This window comes from Spinacia oleracea, chromosome 1 (genome assembly GCF_020520425.1).
Source record: "Spinacia oleracea cultivar Varoflay chromosome 1, BTI_SOV_V1, whole genome shotgun sequence".
Taxonomy (NCBI): domain Eukaryota; kingdom Viridiplantae; phylum Streptophyta; class Magnoliopsida; order Caryophyllales; family Amaranthaceae; genus Spinacia; species Spinacia oleracea.
This window is the reverse complement of record NC_079487.1, coordinates 121,780,225-121,803,274: the sequence shown is the minus strand read 5'-3', so window position 1 is coordinate 121,803,274 and position 23,050 is coordinate 121,780,225. Positions and strand designations below refer to the sequence as shown.

Below are 23,050 nucleotides of genomic sequence, written 5' to 3'. Positions count from 1 at the left end.
AATGATCATAAATTCCATCTCCACAAGTAGTAAGTTTTGCCAACTACAAGTATCATTCAATGGCGAAATAACAGCAAAACAATAAATGCTCCATTTTGAAGAAGAAATGACAAGTAATGCGTACAAATCGGTGTTAGTAAGAGTCACAAGTGTTTCTGTTAAATAAGTATGTTACATTTGTCAAAATGTCAGAGAGATTCATACATAGTAAGAAAAGGGAAGCGCATATGTACTCTATTATGTACAACATGAGATACAAAAGACTACACAATGGATCAGCTACACAAAAGAATGACATTTATCCTAGCTCTAATAAATTTCTTTCACTCCTGTTGTTTTCTTTTTCCTTTTCAGTTCTTTTGTTTCCCTCTCATCTACGCCCAAGACAAAATACAAAAAACCTAATACTCGGGCAAGAGACCAAAAAAAAAAGAAGATTGATGTTATGACTTATGACTGCCAAAATACGTCAAAGTCGGAACTATACAACGAGCGATCTTGTATCTCCAAATTCGCAACATGCCAATTTATCAGTCGAGACTGAAGACATTTACACAAAAGCAGTCCCACTGGAAAAATCCACCACTCACCTTCATCCCTGGAAATACAGCCAGCAACAAAGGGAAACAAATATCAGCTACAAGCCTACAATTGCTTCAATCTTATTAAGTTAATGAGAAAATAAGTCAAGAGGTTAACTTACATGCCCCATGGCTGCAAATATGGAATCATTTTGCTTCGTGACGCTTGAGTCTTGTAGTGAATATAACCACAAACAAATGCAACCACCTGTTTTTTACAATTGTAGCAATTCAGTGGGTGTTATGCAGGCTACAGGATGAGTAGAAGAGGAAGCAATTGCTATTAAGAGAACCAAGCTAAAGTCAGCCACGTTCAGTTAGCTGATTGGCAAGTAGAGTAATGAAGATTATACTACGGAAATTGTTTGAGGATGAGCAGAACTCTAAAACATCTCCTGTATGTATTTAAGCATCAATTATACAAGGTTTGGAAAAAGAAAACCTTTTATAATATAAAAATGTATTTCCACGGTAAAGATTTTTCAAGTAAAAACACAATTCCAAACGAGTTTACTTTTGTTTGATTCCTTGAAAGAAAAGTCTTAAAAAGAGGAAAATGGGAGTGGATGGGTGAGATTTCATTGAAATGGAGAAAAGGAGGTAAGGAGGGGAAAGTGGTTTCCCTTTAAGGCTCCGCTTGGTTTGGTGAGAACGTTTACAATGAAAAATGATTTTCAAAAACACAATTTCAAACTAGTTTTTCTTTGTTTGGTTCCTTACAAGAAAATTAATAGAAGGAAAATGGAGAAGATTGATGGAAGAAGGAAAGAGGGAGATAAGGAAGAAAAGTGGTTTCCTTCCTTTCAAATGGAAAAAGTTTTTCCACCTTTGAGGGAGTTATGGAAAATTGTTTTTCATTCGCTGCCAAACCAAACAACGTAAAATTATTGAAAAGGGAAAAATCGTTTTCCATGAAAATGTTTTACATCAAACCAAAAGGAGCCTGAAAGGAAAATGACCCTTTCCAAGACAAACAACGGAAAATAATTAAAAACTAGTTTTTAGGCCCGGACGATGCCCCGGGTTATTGCATTAGTAACATTTATATTATTCTTATTTCGTATTTTGAAAATATTATTAATCAATTCATTTTCATTACATTTGTTCGTATATATTTCTTTTTAAAATGATAGCATGTAATGTGTTATAGCTCAATGGTAAACACTTCATTGTTTAAATGTGAGGTCGCGGGTTCGAATCCTATACATGCTCCATTTCTAAATTTTTAAATATATGAAGTTTACGTGAAATGAAATATTCCACAAACAGAGCGCCACGTGGCACATAAACTTCTTTAAAAACGCCTTTTAATATGAAGTATAGATGGAAGTCATTTTCCTGAAGAACACTTAACACCAACACAAGCACATCCTAATTGTAAATTAAGCAAAAGAGTTACTTCACTTACAACATTGACCAACGAGGTAATGTTCCACAGAGCGTACAGACGTGCAAGACCAGCTGAACGCCGAGGACCATGACTGAACAAAGCATTAATCCCAGCAGGAAATGGAAGAAGAATACCCAGTGGTAAAATAAGTAATACAAGGAAAACATCCACCATTGAGACCGAATAAAGCTGGAGTAGAGTAAGCAGCACTAGACTGAAATCCCCCAAAAGCAATATAGATATGACCAAACCAACAAGATCCTGCGAGAGAAGAATAAGAGTGATAGTGTGTAATTAGTCCATAAGGCCCCTATTACTTTGATTCAGTGTAATTCATTTCAAAATCAATCAGCAAAATCTATTACCTGGTGCCCTACAGGCTTCGTATTATGAAGAATGAGAGAAAAGGGGAAGAAAATATCTCTCTTTTCTTCCAGACCTCGTATATTATCAATGTCCAGAATTGCTCCATACGACTTCTTCTGCCTCATCAAATATTCATTTGTTTTGCTAGCATGGTCTAAGAGGGCATCATCCCAGTGGTTGCTCGATGAATTCCCTCCACAGTTGCTGTTATGAGATCAGAAGCATTCATCAAAACAGACTCCAGGAAAATAAAAAATAAAAAGATACTAGATGCAGAGTATATGCAGTAATGCAGGTACATACAAGGATGTTAGAATAAACAAGAATGAAAAAACAAAATACCTGGAAGGTTGTTCAGGACACTCAACAGATAGAGACTCGAGGTCCTCATCAACAGCATAGACTAAAAGACCATACTGACAATATCCACAAGCTGTGGCTTGAAACCAAGCAAGATCAATACGAAGACCATAATTCTTCAGCTTGGGGTGAGCATGACTTTCAAGCCACCTTAGAACAGGTCGGAATGTTTTCCTTAAGCATCCACGGCGTACCAATCGTAGATGTGCATTAAGACCGGCCACCAGACGATACCAAGTAGTAGGTGGGACAGACTGAAGTGAATCATACCCCAAAATAAGCACACACACAATCAACATTAATGAAAACATAACATCAAATCATTTTTTTATGAATATTTTTTTCCTTCCCAGAGTCGAATTTATAACAGCATACCTGACTCATAAGGCTAGTAAGAATATTGTCACTGTGAAGAGTGAAGGGTGACATATAACTTCCATCCCCGCCAAAATGTATAGCCAAAGGACACCTTTGATGTAGACGAGGAGGGAGATCACTCCTTTTCTCATCACCACCGAGGAAAAAATCCACGTATGCCAGCATCAGATCAGGAGTAGCAGCAACCTATGAAATACAAATGTGGATTTTACAAATACAAGAAACAGCTAAAGCTTTAAAAACCAAATCAATTCACATGAAAACAAAAAAGAAAATTCAGAACAGGTGAATGGTGTCCTCCCAGATTCCCAGTACACAGCAATAGAGGTGGCAAACAGGTTGTTCAAATAAGGTTCGTTCTAGAATACTCCGTTCGGTTCATATTCAACGAATGAGTCTCTCGGGTCAGTTTGGAACAAGTCATATTGAGCTATATTGTCGAGCAACATATTATTATAAAGTAATTAATATAAATCACAAAGGTTTTCAGGTTGGGGCAGGTCAATTTCGGTTTGGATCATAATCGGTCATGTAAATCCAGGCAAGCGTTTGGGTAAGGGCCGGATGATTTATATTAGGGTGTAGGTTCATTTGCATATTCTACATAGCAAGCACCAAATTTTATCAGCCTACAAGCATTTGGATACACATTCACATGCAAGCACCAAAAAATCTAGAAACAAGAAATCATTTTGCTAGCGGCGATATTAAGCTTAGTTTTAAATCTTTACTCGAATACAGTCAACCATCTGCACATATCATACTTTCTCAAACCTATCCAACTCTTGCTGCCAGTTGTCTATAAAAAATAATGCCCTTCTGTCAAATCAATATCTCAACTGAGAAAGAAATCCTAAAAACAATATAGTATCATCATCAGCTAGAAGTACATAACAGTCCAAGAAGAAGCAAGTATCATACGGGAAAAAAAATCCAATAAAGGTTGGTGATAAATAAAAAAAAAGACAACCCTGTTCCAGAAAAAAGAAAAGGAAAAATATAAGCAGGTTTTAAACTTAACCTTAATCCCCTCGTAAAGAGCACGTGAACGACAAGATCGTAAGCAAGCATGATCATATTCAGATCGAACAAATTCTCGAAGTCGCTGCAATTTAATCCTGCGGCGCCACTGCTGCCAAGACCAAGCCAATGGATGTACTAAAACACCAAGTATACTGTATACTGATCCCTCCCACCACTGGTACGTCGCTAGAATATTAACCTCGTCTACAAATCTATTAAAAGCACCCTCATACCTGCAAATATGAAACAAAATATTCTAAGAATTTGCAATAGAATTCAAGCACCAGTAAAAATTTAGAAGCCATTTCAGGATATCTATTGATTGAATATTTTAAAATCTGGAGAGAAAATACTTACACAACTTCTTTTAATTGTTCCGGTGGAGAGTGAGGGAGATGCCAAGGTTCAGCAAATGAGTTTGGTCCCATAAAATACATCCTATGAACGTGGCTCTGAGACTCTTCAGCTCTATTTGTTTCCAAGACCTGCAACAAGGGACAGCAAGATAACGTTATTACCACTGCAAATATAGATGACCATAGCCAATTGAAGATCAACCCCAGAGCTCCATTACATTTCAAACTTCCTATTAAATGGAGACCTTCACCCAGCCCTCCCCCCAAAACCCCAACCCACAGACAAAAAATTAAGATGGGGGATTGTGCACCTCATTAAGTGACTCCAAGAAAGGAAAAGAGTGGTCTATCTGAGAGCCATGTTGAGTTGGAGCAGGACCAGGTAACTCATCAACCCCAACAAACCTCATACGTGCCACACTGAGCACAAGGGCCAACAAAATAAGAAGGCCCAGTAGAATAAGACCAAACATCCAAGGTCCTCCAAAAGTATAAATCAGCTCCTCAAGGGCTGTGTAGCAGTGTGGCATATGATATCTGTCTGAAACACATTTGTAAGGACATGGAGCTTCAGTGACACCACCTATCAGAAATGATCAATTTATCAATGAGGCTGTCAAGATCTAAGAATTTACGCCCACCATATTGTAGCTTGTGGTGATTAGGACGTGCGAGACTGATTAACTTAGGAAAAAAAGTACAAATATCTAAATAACTTCAAGAAATCACATAACTACTACTACAACCTTTCAGCTCAGAAAGCGTATGTAAACCTCACACTGGCATTTTAGGAATCAAGATATAAAAGTACCTCTGACATATATGTAAACAGCACGATGGGAAAGATCCAATGTAGGACAATGATGGCAAAGGGATTCTTCAGATCCAATGACATCTTTGTAAGTGCCAGGGGGGCATTCCTGTAAGGAAAAGCATTAATCTAGGCAAATGGACTACAAGCAAATTTTTTTACTCTATAAGCACCATGTCAGCCTAGTAGCCTACTTCCAAGCCCATAAAGATGGTTTAAGATGGAGGAATGATGGCACATTAAGAAACACATAGGTGGACATAGAGAAGTATATGACTGGCGTGGGAGCACATATACAGAAAACAAAAGCATTCTTTGATGCATCCGAGTAATAGACCTGGTTATTGGACAGGGTAATCCAATGGATATAGGGTTAGGGTCAAGTTAATAGGGCTTTTATTGGACAGGGCTCTTATTGGACAGGGCCTTTATTGGATAGGGTCATTATAGGGTCAAACTTATACTACAATTATTTTGAAAATTAAAATAGTAATGATACAAAAAATTACGTGTATAGCTTCGTATTTACTTGTACTTGCACATGGCTCTTTTGTTTTTCATTTTTCAATGCTCGTTTATTGACCCGCCCACTAATGACCCGCTAATGACCCGCGACCCGCTTTTGACCCGCCCATTATCGACCCGCTAAAAATGACCCTTTCAATACCCGACCCTCTTTTGACCCGCACCGACCCTGACCCGCCCGATAACCAGGTCTACCGAGTAATACATAACATAGTAAAAACAACCAGGGGATAATCAGCTGTTGGACATAAGATAAATGGACACCTAGAAGTAAAACAAATGCTATCAGTCCAAAAAACCATGCATTATTTCATCCACAAAATTAAGAGAAGACAAGGGCAGCTAAGAACTAAGACGGCAATTGGCTTCAACTGTATGACGACCAAAGAGACCACAAAGCTCCTAACTAGCATCAAAATAATAAATCAGCCTTACATAAATTCCAAATAAGACGAGTTTCTAGCTGGCAGTTCCCTTTTCCTTCCATTTCATTAATTAAAGATAAAAAAGATAAGGGAAATTTGCCAACTACAACCTAATAAAGTTCCATATTTGCCAACTACAACCTCAAACTTCTAATTTTGTCAATTACGACCTTAAACCTATACTTCCATTTTAAATTACAACCCGAAGTCATATTTCAGCAAAAATTACCGGAGAATGATGTCATAAGGTTATTAAAAAAAATTATATAATTTCTGTAAAAAAAATTAAATCGAAAAATAAGAAATTGGAACAAAATACTGGCAAAAATTAAGAATTAAAAAAAATCAATTTTTTTTTTTATAGATAATATGTAAGGAGTAATTATTTTTTTAATAAAATTATGACATCATCTTCCGGTTACTTTTGCCGGAAAATGACTTCGGGTTGTAATTTAAAATGGATGTATAAGTTCAAGGTTGTAATTGGCAAAATTAGAAATTTGAGGTTGCGATTGAAAATCTTATTAGGTTGTATTTTAAATTTGCCAAAATATAAAGCTGCTGAGAAAAAAGGAATTATAAATCCCACACCAACAGCAATACCATCCATCTTAGAAATTTGTTCTCTTTGTTTGGAAAATGAGTCCAGTCACAATAAATCTTTTCTATAGCAATGATATAACTATATAAGACATCTATGCATGATTGCAAGGTGGGTGGCCCAACAGCCCTTGTTTGAGCATTGTACATAAACCTACAGTATCAGTACGTGTAAAACCAATTGCAATGGAAAGTAGAGAAAATTTGCAAAAAACTTCACGTTGCACCTCACCTTGCAAAAGATGCCATAGAGGCCTCTTGGGCAAGCTTTTCCTGTTACTGTTCCATTTTCTCCGGGACCACCTTCATCAACACCTGATCCTCCCCTATAATAAAGTAATAACACATCCAGGTGTCATAAGAAACGCTAAAAAGGGCAGTACAAAGAACACAACTACCGTACATTTTCCAACACATAACAACAGCAGAGTGCTAAAGAGACACCAGTTCCAGAGGGAGAGAGAACAAAGAAGGGTTTCGTTGGTATGGGGGATAGGGAAAAGGTGCTAAAATTTTCTGTCGTGAAAGTTAGTTGAAAATAAATTCAACTTTCCATGGCAAACAATTAGAGCTCCCCGGACAAGAAAAGAGCACCATATGTATCCCAGAGTTACTATCTCAACCTATAAATGAAACCGGTAAAAGCGCAGACAGTATTTATAGTATGACAAGGTAAAACACCAAACAGGGAACAAAACAGAGACCAGATAGCGAGATGTAAATAATACAAAAACCGGATTTAAATTCATAGTATTTACAAGACAAAACAATACAGTAACAAAACAGAGCATGCAGATCTAAAGCGCTTACGATAATAAAGATGCATGCAAAAGAATAAATGAAGCCAGGAAGCTAATACAAACCCAGTGGCAATTCTTCCTCCCACTCTGGCAATCGGCTGATACAGGTCACCCGATGGAATTTCAGACCAGTGAAAATGCACCCTGCCGCCAGCACCGCCACCACCACCTAGCGGACCACCATTCCCACCTACACTGGAAAGGGTGGCATTGTCGCCAATAGTCAATGTCCCCATGAATAATAAAACAGTGCCACCTGATCCACCTCCAAGACCTCCACTAAAGCTGTCAAAAACAGCATATGCTTTGCTACTGCTATCTTGATAGCTTCCTCCATCAGCTCTCAATGAGCCCTCAACAGACAGGCTGGACAATGGATGCTCCATGGAACCCATGACTACACACAAGGACAATAATCACCAAAAGAGTAAGTACAGAATTAGTTATGGCATATGCCATAATCCCGTTTAAGGTAGTACTTTCCAACATTTTTTTGAAAGGCTGTAATTTTCAAACTTGTTAGTATGCTGGGTATTGACAAATTTCCCCAAAATGGTTGAAGTTATGCATTGGTAAGCGTGAAAATAGAAATATAGAATCAATAAATAAATGAAGTATCAAGCAATGACAGAAAAATTGGTGCAATGCCAAGATGATACAGTAGGGAGGCGAAGTTTAGAAGTACACAAGGGTTTAATAGCGACCGACAAAAGCCAATACAGCTAGGAGATGAACAGAGGTAACGAACTGAGCAAGTCAGAAATTTTCAATTTAAGCCTGTGGGACTTACCAACAATACCACCACCAGCTGTGGTACCAGCTAGGCTATCATTTCCACTTCCACTACCAAGTTCACAGGGTAAATATTTACTTCCATATGATACCCCACCCTCGACACAAGTACCACCATGACATCCAGCCCCACCATTGCCACCATGACCACCACCACCACTAAGCCCCCCACTGAGAACCTTTCCTCTGCCTATTCCACCAGAGCAACCTGTACAATTATAAAAACACAGTCACTCAAAAACATACAAATAAAAACATGACCGAGTATTGAACACACCCAATTGCAGCCCAGTCAAAGGTAGCATAAAATAAACAAGAATATGAAAAAGGAAAGCAATAGGAATTCGGGAAGGGGTCAGAGCCCTTTTCACAGCCAGGCCCGGCCCTGAGTGTTGAAACGAGGGGCAACCGCCCTGGTCCCCCTGACGGAAAGGGCCCCAAAAATAACAGTTTATGTTAAATTAGTTATATAAGATTAAAACTGCAATGGTACATGACAATAGGAGAGGCTCAGCTGGTTAAATGGGTGAAGTTTGAAACAAGGTACAGGGGAGAAACCAGGTGTGAATCTTCTCGTAGAAACTTTTACCCTTTTTTCAATTGATTTACATGCTTTATTTCTGTAGGCCCATTAACCTTTTTCTATGTATTTTTTTTTAATAACAATATTATATATTTTTCCAGGTACAAGCAAGCTAGAAAAAGTTATTATGGAGTATAGAGTATTGGTTTAGATTGATTGTCTATGTTTCTCTTCATTAACCCTCTTTCTTTAAGTGAATTGTTTTTGCGTATTCTTTAAAAAGGAAAAATAATATATCCAAGGCCCAACAGCCCAAGTGTTATACGATCTATTTTCCAAAGCATACAACAGTTTTTCGCTGTTTGTAAGGGGTCCTTAAATTATATTTCGCCCTGGGCCCCCAAAATGTCAGGACCGCCTTAGCAATAGCTTCGGGTTCTTCTGAATCTCTAATCTCTAGAAGGGATCCAACCAGTTAACGAGAAATACAACATCTGAAGTCTAAACAAGCCATAAAATATTAGAAGATACATACCCAAGCCCGACGCAGTTATAGTTCCAAATGGTCTCACATTTATAGTCCTGGCTCTATGAAAATGGACGACAGATCCTTCTATAGCGCCTTCAACGATAACATCTTCAACTCTGCATACCTGCCAACAACTCCGGGTAAGTAATGTTATCCTCTGGATCTTAACAGTAGCATTCATTTAAAAAACAGACCTGAAGAGTAAAAGACAAGGAAGAGTTGACATTGCAATCCTCAGGAGGATGCAGCAATTCTTTAGGACAGTCATCGCGATCACAGTACAGACTAGGTGTCCTAGAAAAATGAAAGAACCACTTAAGTACCCAAACGATGTGATAAGTTAACCAGAAATGACGGTTCAACAAAAACTTACATGTCATCTTTCTTCGCACTCTTCAGTGGACCACGCAAGAATGCTCCTGGCCCAATCTGCAAATATTAAGAGAATTGTAGAAATGAAATTACTGATTGCACAAAAGAAACAATCCTAAGTACAACAATTAAGCACAACAAAAGATGACCTCTTTCCATATCATTCTCAAAACATAGTTACCCAAAAGAAGCTATCCTAAGTAACAGTGAGGATTTAGCATAATGCTTAAAATAACCCTCTCTTTAAAGGATGTCTGGCATAACTCCGAGGTTACCTTTTGTGTTAGAAAATACCTTACTAGTACAGAAGGCTAGTGCCATTAAAATATGAGTATTTAACTATTTACATTCAAAATTATTTATAAAACAGAAGAAAAAAAACCTTTCTCTTTCCCCCAGCCTACCCTCCATCCTCCTCTGCTCCTTTTTTCATCCTGAACCACGCTCGTACCTTCCATTATCCCTTTGTCAACCACCACATTTCTTTAAAGAAAATAACAAATTATAAAAAAATAAAAATAAACAGCCTAAGAATCCCTCTTTCCTCGGCCCACCCTTCATCCTTCTATTTCTCTCTAATCTCACGCTCTTGCCTTCCCTTATACTCAACGTCCTTGGACCACACCACAATAATGGATTTTGCAATGGTGGCAAACAAAGACGAGCAATCATAGCAGGAACTACATATAAGAGTAATAAGACAACAATAGTTGACAACAAGCAGCGGCAACCAAAAAACAAAACAGTCCTGGCAACGACAAACAAAAAAGAACGGAGGAGGCTACAAGAGAAAGCAGAGGAAAAGACAAGAAAAATGGTGTTCATGGTGGCAGACTGGCAGCTATCGGCAATAACCTTGAATTAGGGTGGTGGGAATGGAATCAAGGTGCTTGTAATGGCAGATGAGGAGTGGACTGCAGAGCTGGTGATGCCAATGCATGACGTTTTTAGGAGTGGTGGTGGTGAGTTCCAATTTGGTAACAGCGATAGTATCCGTTAATTTTTTAATCCAGAGAAAAGGGAAATCTTTGGGGGAGTGATTCCTTCAATAGCATCTAGATCTGAGATTACTGCATATAAAGTACAATGCATAACGTTTTTAGGAGTGGTGGTGGTGCGTTCCAATTTGGTAACAGTGATAGTATCCATTAATTTTTTTAATCCAGAGAAAAGGGAAATCTTTGGGGGAGTGATTCCTTCAAAAGCATCTCTGAGATTATTGCATATAAAGTACAACCTACATGTGTGTATTGAGGAGGGGGGACTCTGCTGGCAGCAGAAAGGAGCGCATAAATTGAAAAAGTATACTGCAGCGCTGCAACTACTGCTAGTATCTTCAACATCCAATTCCATCCAAAGAGAAGGAAAGAAGAATTGAAGGCACAACAAATTCAAATCATCACCTTTGTCCTAATTACGTTTAACATGATCGTTTCATGATAAGAAAACTGGTTTTTGACTAACATCTTTTTTACTCAAGGAATACAAACATTGAAAACCATGATACCAAGAGTTCACTCCGTAATTTTTAGGAAATTTTGGGAATGATTTTCAGAACCAAAAGGTGGCATTACTGGAGTTACAAAGACTGTGAGAGAGGAAATACTCAGGCACTAAGAAGACTTTACTTGTAGTAACTCTCGTCAAAAAAACTGAAGGAACATACACTGACCCACAACAAAAACAAGGCATACACCTTCGAAATTGTTATACTCTCTAAACATAAGTCCACGGATCTCAAACTTAACCTAGTAGTTTGCATTCAAATGAGACATCTAAGATTCAACCCTTCAAACCGCATATCAGATAATTTCTTTAATTGTGGAGCCTATCATGTTATAGTCCATCAAGCATAGAAAAGTTTGGTGGGTCGTGTCAAAATGTTTGTGAAGAATCCAACCCATATTTTACGCATACCCATGTTGACAAGGGTAGTGTTTGGCCGTGTCCAGAAAACACAGGAGGAATGCCACTAAAAACAAATCACAATGAATGACCAATAAAAGAAGTGATTACGATGCAAATATTTCCTCCAATTTGTTTTTGGATGCAACACTTCCATTTTCACATTTGCCAATGCATCATTTAAACCATTAACATCTCTAGTTATCAATGTGTAAACTTTCTTTTTAAATGATATTTGAAAATATACATTGAAACGAATCTAACAAGATCTCACATGAGTCATGACTACATCTTTCCTAATGTATAACTCACCAAAAATAAAGAAAGTGGAGGAATTGCTAGTCAGTCTTCTTGATTGGAAAAATAAGCCAATCAAGTGGCAAAGGCGTAATAAACAAGAAAAAAGGGTAAAATTGTAATTGATGAGAATGGCAAATTTAGAGGCGGCAAAGTTTACGTTGAGGATGCTTTACATATCACTTTCATTCCGAATTTCTCTCTCACCTACTTCATCCATGGCTTCTCTCTAATTTACAAACCAGCAATATACAATCGATTCTCCATAATATACAATCATTTCTTCGACGACTTCGGCATATGTCACCGCCGATAATTAGCTGAATCAACCACCACCAGGTCTTTGACCCTGCAAAACTACTTTCGGTTGGAGGAAGATGCCGATCTACTCGCCCACATCGTCTTCAACCTATTTCCAAAACTCTTGTCGTCGCTTTTCATCTTAAACCTCTCCTCCTTTTTTCGTATTAAAGTAGCTAACGGAGTCTATCGACCTTCAGAGACGTTTTCTTATTTTTCCTTATTTTGCGTTTTCTTTTAATTCAATTTCCTATTCTTTTGTGCTTTTATTTGCGGTTTTTCCACTTGATATGCGTATCTTCCCAAATTCTGACCGTGTAAATAGTGTAAAAATCAAAGTATTACATCTTAAAAAACGGAGGAAGTTTATGAAGAAACCATACACCTTTGTTAGAAAAATATAGGCCAACTTTCCATCAAGCTCATCGAATAAAATTTCCCCGCCATGATTGTTTCAAAAAGATAAACATTGAAGAATGATACCTACTGGATCCCCAAAGTAAAATATTTGAACTATACACTCAAGCAAATAAGTGAATCTACTAACAAAAGCGGAATGCAAAAGTTCACCCATGGCATGAGACTTGCCAAATTTCAGGAAGTCCCTCAATTAACTGAAAATATCAAGAACAGAGTGACATGCAACAAGCCAACAACTTATTCAAACTATTCTAAACCATCAGACAAGGAAAATATAGGGTCATCAACATATCACAACCCGTAACAGAAACCTAAAAAGTACAAACTTCCTCCGAAAACAACTTCCTTCTATGCTAGAAAATATATATTTGAAAAAAATTATTTCATAACTTTGACCCCGTACTTGATTAGCTCGATTAAATTAAATAGCGGAATAATAAACACGTGTGAAGAAGAAAAACACAAGGAATAAAGAAATCTAGCAACACAAGAAAAATCGAAAATCCCTTTATTCTCCCTGTGAGGGGGGGGGGGCAAATCTATTACATTATACTAAAATAGACATCAGGAGTGACATGTGTCACTTCCCGGTGAAAAATTTTCCCACCAATATAAATCAACTTTATTTATTTATTTCAATCAACTTTTATGAAAAAGATTCATTATTTTGACTAAAATTTTATCATTCCCACTGTAATTAATTTTATTTCTCAAAAATAATATTTGTAAAAATCATAAAATATATCCCAACTTTATTCATCTGTTGGAAATCTGCAAGACCGTTTGTACTCCGTACTATTTTATTTTTGAACAATTATTTTGTTGCTCAAATATTACAAAAAAATGGTAAAATATTTTTTTTTAACATCCGTGCATGCACGGGATCTAATCTAGTAATGGATAACTTGCAAATTTTAAACATAAACTTACATGGATGCCATAAAATAATGACAGCACCAGACGTTGTGCCTCAATCACATCACCAGGACCTGTCAAATTCAGCAAACCTTGCCCATGAACTCCCAAGTTAGCATTAGAGTGTATGGAGGATGATTCCTGGCATACAAATGAGGGTCGGATTTCAATACGCATAAAATTTTGATGAAAAAAATAAATTTAAAAAAAAAACATGACAGGAAATTACCCTAAGAACCAGCAGATTACTAGCCTCAAGCAAAGAAGTCGCAACAGCGCCATCAGCACCACCATCTACTAGCAATCGAGAATTCCACATCAAAAACATTTTCACAGACATACGAAGAGCTCCATACACCTGTACTTAATTAAACATTCAGAAAAAAATAGTTAATAAAAAAGGAAACTTAGGTGAAGGGGAAAAAACAATAAGCATTAAATACTTCCCTAACCATTCCCTAAAACCTACTGGGCACTGCCAATGACTAGTGAACTAGGCATCAACCATTTGCAAATCTACTCTAGGAATACAAAGACATGTCTTTATGGATCATTCAGCTAGACAGTTTGCAAAATTGAAATGCAACTAAGGAGCCCAAGCGAATGTGATGGAGGGGTTAAAAAAAACAAGAATATCAAATTGCATCAAGGGAACGAGATAAGTAACACAAGATTAGCAGCACCAAAGCATCACTCACTCAATCAATGGACTAGACCTGGAGGTCATGTTTTCTGTCATGAAAACAACCCTACCCACAGAACTACAGAGGTGGAAGATTGGAAATGTACATTAATGACCATTCATAGAATCTGCTCCGACATATCCTGTTGTATAATCCATGCAAGAGGCTCTAAACAACCAACAAACCAAAATGAAAAGCACCTTTTTTCAAAGTTCTTACATCAGATTAAAAGCAAATTAAAATGTACTCCCCACGTCCCAAATTACTTGACATACTCACACACACTGGCGGGCAGAGAGTTTTGGAGAACTAATTTATTTCTTTATTTTATTAAGTGATAGTTGCTAGTATGTATTTTTTTATTATAGTTAGTGGTAGTGGGACGATTCATGTTAGCCGACCCCAAATCATTTTGGGACTAAGGCTTTGTTGTTGTTGTTGTATAGTTAGTGGTAGTGGGACGTGATCTTTTGAAAAGTGTGAATGGAGTATCTCCTTTTTTAATGTTTTTTTATTGAAAGTAGTAAATAAAATGGTCCAAATAAAAGTGAGAGAAATCATATAAAAAAAAGTTGGTCCATGCCATTTAAGGAAATAAATAGAAGTGTTTCAAGTAATTTGGGACGGACGGAGTATTTTTATTAACTAGACTTGTTATAAAATACGGTGATTTTTTCTCTTAAAAAACCTAACCAATTAAACTGAGCACTGAAATTCTTGGGTAATGGGTATATTAGTTTGCTATGTAAAGTAAGTTTCTAATTTGACATTTTTATATTAAAATAATAATTCCTTAAAATGAAACCAGAAGGCAAAAGTCTGAAGTAACAGAAACCTTGATCACTGAATCACTCATCAACAATTCCTCAGCCATTAGTTCAAACTCTGACGAAGCGTACTTTGCCAGCCCAAAGCTCAATTCTCCACCAGCCTCCAGTTTAATCTGGCCTTGAACCTACAAATTACACTATGAAAATTAAAATATGCATTGATACCGGATGCTAAAAACTGAGAGAAATACGCATGAATCTAAGGATGGAAGCAGAATATGAGACTATTTGAGCTCTCTGTTATGCTAGACAGGCTGGGAATGCATGGACTGCTCCCTCCCCCAACACTGCAAATCAGGAGAAGGGAAGTGAAGCCGAGACAACTTATTCACTATTTTTATCATACAAGTATTTTTTCATTAAACATGCTAACATGTTACTGAAGACACTAAATGAATAAAGTAATAAACAATGAACTAACCTGCACCCGACTCCAAAGCAATGGAACAGATGCCTTCGCATGGTTTCGTACATATACATTGGTCCAAAGAGGCTGATTAGGAAAATCCATCAGCAAGGTGTTTGTGTCTGTTGAACGATTGTGATTACTAACAAAAAGGCTGCGGGGAACAGCGTCAAAAAGAGTCCCAGCACCACCAGCATTATCTGAACATCCATAACTATTTCCTCCTGCATGCAGTAGTAACATAGGCATCAATATTTCAATAAATACTTGCATGACAGACCTCATCAAAGAGTAAGTGGACATGAGGACATCTCACGTCAAAAAAAAAAATATCTTCGCATTACTATCAATACAACAAAAGTCCTACGTTTGTCCATCAATAAGTTCAATTTTGTAATTGAAGGGTAGCACAAGAATCGATGGAGCACTGGAGCCTCAATTACTAAGTCACCAATAGACAGCAGACATGGTTTACAGAGATATACGTTTGAAATATTGAATAACCATCATACAGCAAGACCTAAAGCATTATTGATGATTAACTCGCATGACATATCGAGTCTGACATGAGTACCCAGAGTTGGAGTAACATAGACAACAAAAGAAAATGGCAGTTCAAAAATCCTAGGACACAAACATGTTTCAAAGTTAGGAAAACAATAATGATAAAATTAACATGATTTGCAAAACCTAACCTTCATTTTGAACTTTTAACAAATTTATGATTAACCAAGTTTTTAGTTAAAAAAAATGAAGGTAGAGTGAGTTTGAAAATATTAATAAAGTAAAATTTTCTAACAGAACAGTACTGCGAAATAATTATAGCTCGTCGCTGCGTCAAGGCCCTCAAAGGACTCAAAGCATGTCCTTTAGGACATATTATAAATATACTTCCTCCGTTCCACAATAGATGCATCGTTTCTCTTTTGGACACTATTCATTAACTAACTTTGACAATTATTCTTTCACATTATGTAAAAACAAACATTGTCAAGTGAGATCTTGTTAAATTCGTATCAATGCGAGGATTCCAAATACCAATTTTTTATAATTTTTACTTACACACAATTAGAGATATTAATGTTCAAAGAAGCATGTTGGGATCGTGAAAAAAGAAATGATGCATCCTTTGCGAAACGGAGGAATTATTAGATACCAGACACACCTCTTAGAAATGTTTGTACCACCTAGATTCTTTGTTGTGCTGTACTTCCATATGAAAGGCTTAGTGATCCATAATCAAGAAGACAAGAAGCTTCTCATCTCACAAACTCCCACTTATGCTTGACCAAATTAGCAGCAGCCTTATATTAATGAAATAGTAGATGCAAGGAATCGTATGCAAACTATACAACATGAAGTTTGGGAACCACGGAGTACAACAGTACAGCAGGCAAATAGAAGCAATCTAATAAACATAGAAAAGAACTTCGATGCATAAAAAAGGAAATCAAACAGAAAATGATAGAATTGAACGTAATGAAATAAGAGGGGATCAAACAAAGATAAGGAAATAACAGATATCTCACCATGAGAAAAAGTGTCTGGCTCATCATGCCAACTGAAAACATCAATTGAAACTCGCCCACCACCTCCACCACCAAAACCATTGCCCCCACATGCACTTACTTTACCATCACCAGACCTATATATGAGCAAAAGTAGCCCCACAAATTAGAACATAATATAGAGTCAATTTGATGTTCAACTTGAGACATAAAGCACATAGAAAACATAGATACAACTCTTAGTCACTATACTAAAGAGAAAAGAGGGGAAACCCAAAGGGGGGGGGGGGGGGGGGGAGAAGCTGTGAAATTCATTATTAAGAGATTTCAACTCCAAAACATCAATAGTAACATAACACCCAAATATATATATATATATATGCATGTCACCTACATCTCTCTCTGAGGAAAAGAAAAGCACCCCTACTTGGCATCAGCTGTATGAATTATAACACAACAATATTTCCTATTTGGAGCAATACCTTCCCAACTGGTCTAGGTCTTCAGTCTACCCCTTCTCCTATTACACCCCATAGGAGATTTTCCCACCTTCCGCTAACATGCTTAAACCATCTAACACTTTATTTCTCACCTTATCCTCAAATAAAAGTGACCCCCCACCTTATCTTGTACTGATTCATTCCTGGTTTGATTTCTTCTGTTATAGACCTTATGGTTGCATCTGACAAAACATCTGTAGTTCTGCATATCCTACACCTAGCTTCTAAACTTAGGATCTCTATGGAAATTAGCAGATTACTCTAAGCTGTTCATTGGCTCATTCTACTTTATGATTTGACCCATTGTTTGCAAGATAAGGTTTGGAAAAATTAATAAGAAAGCCAAAACAGTAGGTTACCAGTTTTATGTTAAAAATGACAAGGGACATTGTCACGAGTTTTTGCTGAGTCCTTTAAAGTACTCCCTCCATTCCTAAATGATGTTCCTATTTGGAGTTTGGGGTGGAAAATAAGAAATGGAATCTTGTAATGATTGAGTATAAGAGTAATGATTGGGTGTAAGAGAAAGTAATAAATAAATGAAGGAATGTAATAAAGAAATGAAAGAGAGAGAAGATATTTTTATTAAAGTAACAAAAAATCATAAAGTTGGGTTGGGAGGGTGAATGGGGAAATGTGAATGAATTAAATAAGGGATGGTGGGGAAATTTATGGTAAACAGTCATGTCCAAAAATAGAAACAGGAACATCAAATAGGAACGACATTTATAGAAACAGGAAGATAAAAAGGAATGGAGGGAGTACAATCTAAAAAGTATTGGATAACATAGCCTCTTAAATCTCAAAATCAATCCTCTTTTGTCAAAAGAACTTCCACCCTCAACATATGGAAACTAGAGGATGGAATCCAAACCACTGTAGTAAGTACTAAGTAGTAATCTGTTAATTAGAAAACACCAACATTAGAGGATTTGACTATGTCAATCATTTAAAAACCACCTCAAAATCCTATAATTTTTGCCCAAACCTATGTTTTCCAAAAAGGACCTCATTTTTTTTTATCGGACAACACTAACCCCACATAGAGTGATCATTCTAATAGCTACAAGATAGACCACAACCTTGAATTTTGCGGTATGTTTGGGTGCTTAATTAAGCCACCCGACATTGAAGCAACTCATAATATCTTTAACAATCACACCACCTTGAGAAATTGACCACAAATATTTGAAACACTCTTACCATTTCTTTACAATAGAGAAACCATCTCAATCTTAAAATCACATCCAAGACATCCCTATCTTTCCCAACTATACAATCCAAGGACTCCATCTTAGAAACCTTAGACAGTTTGGTATCCGTTTGAACTTCATGTCACTGACGTCTTCTCATCACATCCATCAAAATCATTTCAGTGGAAAATAGAAAAAACCACATACGTCTCCTTGAATCGTCTTTACAAGCTCATCAACAACTATGAACTATGGAGAAAAGATGGGGCTCAATTAAAACCCTTGATAAATTCCAATACATATAAAGCATGCACATCTGCTAGGAATTCTCAAACTCGCCTTACCTCCCCCGAAGCCTGAATTTATGAAATACAAATCCCCTTTTTGTCGTTATGGAACTCTACACAATGTAATTAGGTACTCCCTCATGAATTTCCATAGACCAATAAAACCCACAAGTACAGCCTATAATTTATCCTTTTAGTACTCTACTAAATGCTTGAGAGCTAATAGCTTCGATTATAGATCTGCAAGGCATGAAACCAAATTGATTCTCTAATATGGATGATGTTTAAGTGAACGAGTACATATCCAAAAATAGGTTTGCATACAAGAACCATTAGAGTTGGAAACTCGAGAGGGGACACGCCATTCATGAAACATAATCCTAATTCTCGAAAACAGCTGCAAGCCTTTTCAGATTACAAATACATGTACATACAATGTCACTTGTTTGATAATTCTAGTTGATTCTTCTCTTTATAATTCAAGGATACAGAGGTACGAATACCATAGAACAGATCGTGTTCAAGTAAGGTTGTATCTAGTTGAAATTCTTATCTAAATCCTAATTTTATGCAATATATTGCATGTGACGTTATCCTCGCTTTTCCTCTTATTCTATAGTTGTGCTTTACAAATGTGGATCAAGATAACTGAGGTGCCGGGTTGAAAGTGAAACATCTAAGTAAGGATTGCATACCCTTGTATGAGTATTTGAAACGGGTACCTAAGGAAAGTAGAAGAGTCAGAGTAACATTGTCTTTCTCGGTATTCTTCTTCACTCTTACCAAAAATTTTGACAAGTGGGTAAGTAACTTTATTCTTCTTTAGTTACATACTCTATCAAGAATTTTATATAGTAGAACTTCCAAAAGAAATTGATTCCCCAACAAGGATCTATCAAGCCTCCTTGTTAAGAGGGGGGGGGGGGGGGGGGGGGGGAATGGGTATATTGGACAAGAATCAACCCCAAAACAAAATGATGCAAATGACACCTTGAATACCTATATGAACCAAATACTTTGATAACCAAATGTTAACACATAACATACAAAACACATTATCAGTAGAAACTATCGTTTAGCATTTGGCACATGTCAATATGGACAAACCCTAGCATAATTAGGGCTTTATAGATTTGCCAAATATTTTTTTCTGTCTCTCCCCCTGTAGATTCCATAAATACCTTGAGTGATTCCCTTCTTGACTTCGGACCTGAGATGCAAGCTCATAGACTTGTCACAGCAACCCAGCCATGATCAGTTTTAGAATTTCCATAACAAATTAACATCAAGCAAACATGTGATATAACAATAGACCTCATACTTTAGGGTGACATTTCGAACCATCTAAGCTAAAAAGGAATAATCTGGTATCTAGAGTTACATACGTAACAGCCTATTTATTTTTCAGACCAACTAACTAATATCGCAGGGTATTGCTAATAGAAACAACATTGCTCTAAAAAGACACCACCAGGCGATACAGTCCCGATAGATAGTCACACGGGCAAGTTACCCACTCTAATTATCTTGATGAAGAAAAAGTAACTTTCACAATAAAAGTGAACTGTAAAGCTCAACCAATGCCACAACCAAAAAGTAGATGAACTCTCAAATTTTCTAACAAAAAAGCATATGTAATTGATTTAATTACAATGGCACAGCATAAGATAGAATTAAGTGATTGAACTTGATTGAGACCTATATTAAAACTACTAGAGCTGGCAGAGAATGATTACAAGGTGATAACGCATCACCAATAAGTTCATGAAAACTCATACATTTAAGGGAGACACTAACTAAAAACAATCACACATGTTTTGCTAGAAATAGACAACTGCATTGGAAATATTTATCCTACTAAAATGAAGTACACAGAAACAACCTAACAAAAATAAATTGAAAAAAAAACATAGCTTGAAATAAGAGTTGAGGGAATTTACATTTTGTGAGCTTTGATGTGGATGCTCCCACCAGAGCCGCCACCACCTTTGTTTCCCCCCTCGCCCCCATCAGCCAAAACCTGCGCATTTACCACCAGGAACTCCTTCACACGAATTCTAACCCTCCCACCACCTCCCCCACCATAATCGACCTCCTTACTCGTAGTTCCTCCCTTACTTCCGTAACTCCGAGGCTCATCCAAGGTTGACCAAGAATAAGTATCCCCGCCCCAATAATCCTCAGGGCTCTTCGAATTATCCAACATACAGCACGCACCTCGCCCTCCATGTCCACCACCTGACCCATCCAATAAAGCAGGAGACCCGCTCGTCTGGGGAGGTGGATCGCCGGCTAATCCAGTAGTATTAATCACTGACCCTTCACTAAATGATGCATTCCAAGCATCTAAATCGAAAGTACCAGCAATAATAGTAGAGTTTTCGCCTAAGCTAAAATTGCCAGTGATGTTGATTGCAATTTCACACCCAGGAGCCTTAGAACAGTTGAGTTTTACATTAGGGAGGATGAAAAAATTGCCCGCCCCTTGTATATAAACACTATCAGTAAGATTCAAATCAGATACTATTTGACAAGTGGTATCCAAAGAACCAACACCGTCTAGATCCCCCTCACACGACACGGTCGGCGGATGCGGTGGGGGAGGAGGCGGCGACGGGGGAGAATAATCATGATGGGATAACAACAGCAAGCTCAATTCAACATCATCCGCAACGGAAGAAGAAGCATAAGCTATTGGAGGAGAGAGAAATCCAGGGTTTAACACAAAAAGCAGCAAGAGTGGAATCATTGAACAACGGAAACTCAACATTACAGTAACAGAATAACAAAATCAAGCTGAACTCGATTCAACACCAAAATTGAACAAAAATCTAGGGTTTAAGAACAATAAGAAGAGCGGGAATAGAATCTTAGGAGAACTGAAATTCGCCATTACAGTGTCAACAGGAGAGGGGGGGAAATCGAACCGAATCGAATCGGAAACTTCTTCTGCTTCATCAAAATTGATGAAATTGGAAAATTCAGGAACCCGAAGAAAAGGATAAATTAGGGTAGAAATTGGGGGAGATTTGAGATGAGATTAGGGAGTAGAGAGCACCGGGAAAAACCCTAGAAATGGTGTGAAATCTGCTCTCTGGAGTTGAACAAGGGTAGGAGAAGAGAGAGGAAAAGAGGGAGAAGTTTTTATTTTTTTTCTTCTTAAAGATAGACGGTTAATTTACCAATTACAAAAAGAATTGAAAATGTTGTTCGAAAATGATGTAAAAATCTCTTCCGTGTTCCGTCTTCTCCCAACAAAGTTGAAAGAAAAAACAATAAATATTTTGCATTATTCAATAAGAAATGAAATTTCTTTATCGATATTAATTAGTTGTTAAATAACATGCATATGGATTATATAAAAATAAAAAATAAAAATAAAAATAAAAATAAAAATAAAAAATAAAAATAAAAAAATATGGAGTACTCTCTTTTTATTCTTTTGCATTTAGCATTATGCATGTTATTTAACAACTACTCCCTCCGTTTCTTTTTGTTGTATCCGTTTCCTTTTTAGTCGTTTCATAATGTTGTATCCACTTAGAATCTTTCCATTTTTGGACATACTTTTTTTCCTAAAATACCCTTATATTTCAATCTAATAACCAAAAAACCTAAAGAATCTACCCATATTCCCACCTAATTTTCCCCACCCATAATATTTTATTCATTTAACCCACCCACCTCCCTTATTAAATTAATAAAACCCTAACGTCACTCTCACCTCTCTCTCCTTATAACCCGTCCCTCTCACCCTCTCTCTCCTCATTCTCTTCGGATCCCTCTCTCCTCCTGTCTCCCTCTCTCTCCTCAAGAAATCTCTCTGTTTCTCTAAAAACCCTAACCTTCTCCGCCCCTGTTCTTCGTTTTTTTTGGTGAGATCTCTCAGATCTTTGGGGTTTTCGCTCAAAATTGTTCTCAAACTTTAACCGGAACGACATTCCGGTGAGATCCCCTCTAGTTTTGTCCCCTTTG

The 23,050-nt window shown here is 37.1% G+C and overlaps 1 protein-coding gene across 1 annotated transcript; it reads right to left on the bottom strand.

The window, feature by feature from the left end:
* Positions 1-133: 133 nt before the first annotated feature.
* LOC110787415 (uncharacterized) lies at positions 134-22,259 on the bottom strand. Its single transcript, XM_021992036.2, has 22 exons — positions 21,016-22,259; positions 17,117-17,232; positions 15,603-15,811; positions 15,187-15,306; positions 13,898-14,026; positions 13,684-13,809; positions 9,833-9,888; positions 9,654-9,753; positions 9,466-9,583; positions 8,406-8,615; positions 7,679-8,012; positions 7,048-7,141; positions 5,266-5,374; positions 4,766-5,037; positions 4,456-4,583; positions 4,097-4,331; positions 3,073-3,261; positions 2,680-2,951; positions 2,337-2,541; positions 1,990-2,232; positions 704-789; positions 134-598 (listed from the first exon to the last, which is right to left on the bottom strand). The coding sequence occupies exons 1-22, from the start codon at positions 21,843-21,845 to the stop codon at positions 451-453; spliced, it is 4,329 nt and encodes a 1,442-aa protein (XP_021847728.1). The 5' UTR covers positions 21,846-22,259; the 3' UTR covers positions 134-450.
* Between the last annotated feature and the right edge of the window lie 791 nt (positions 22,260-23,050).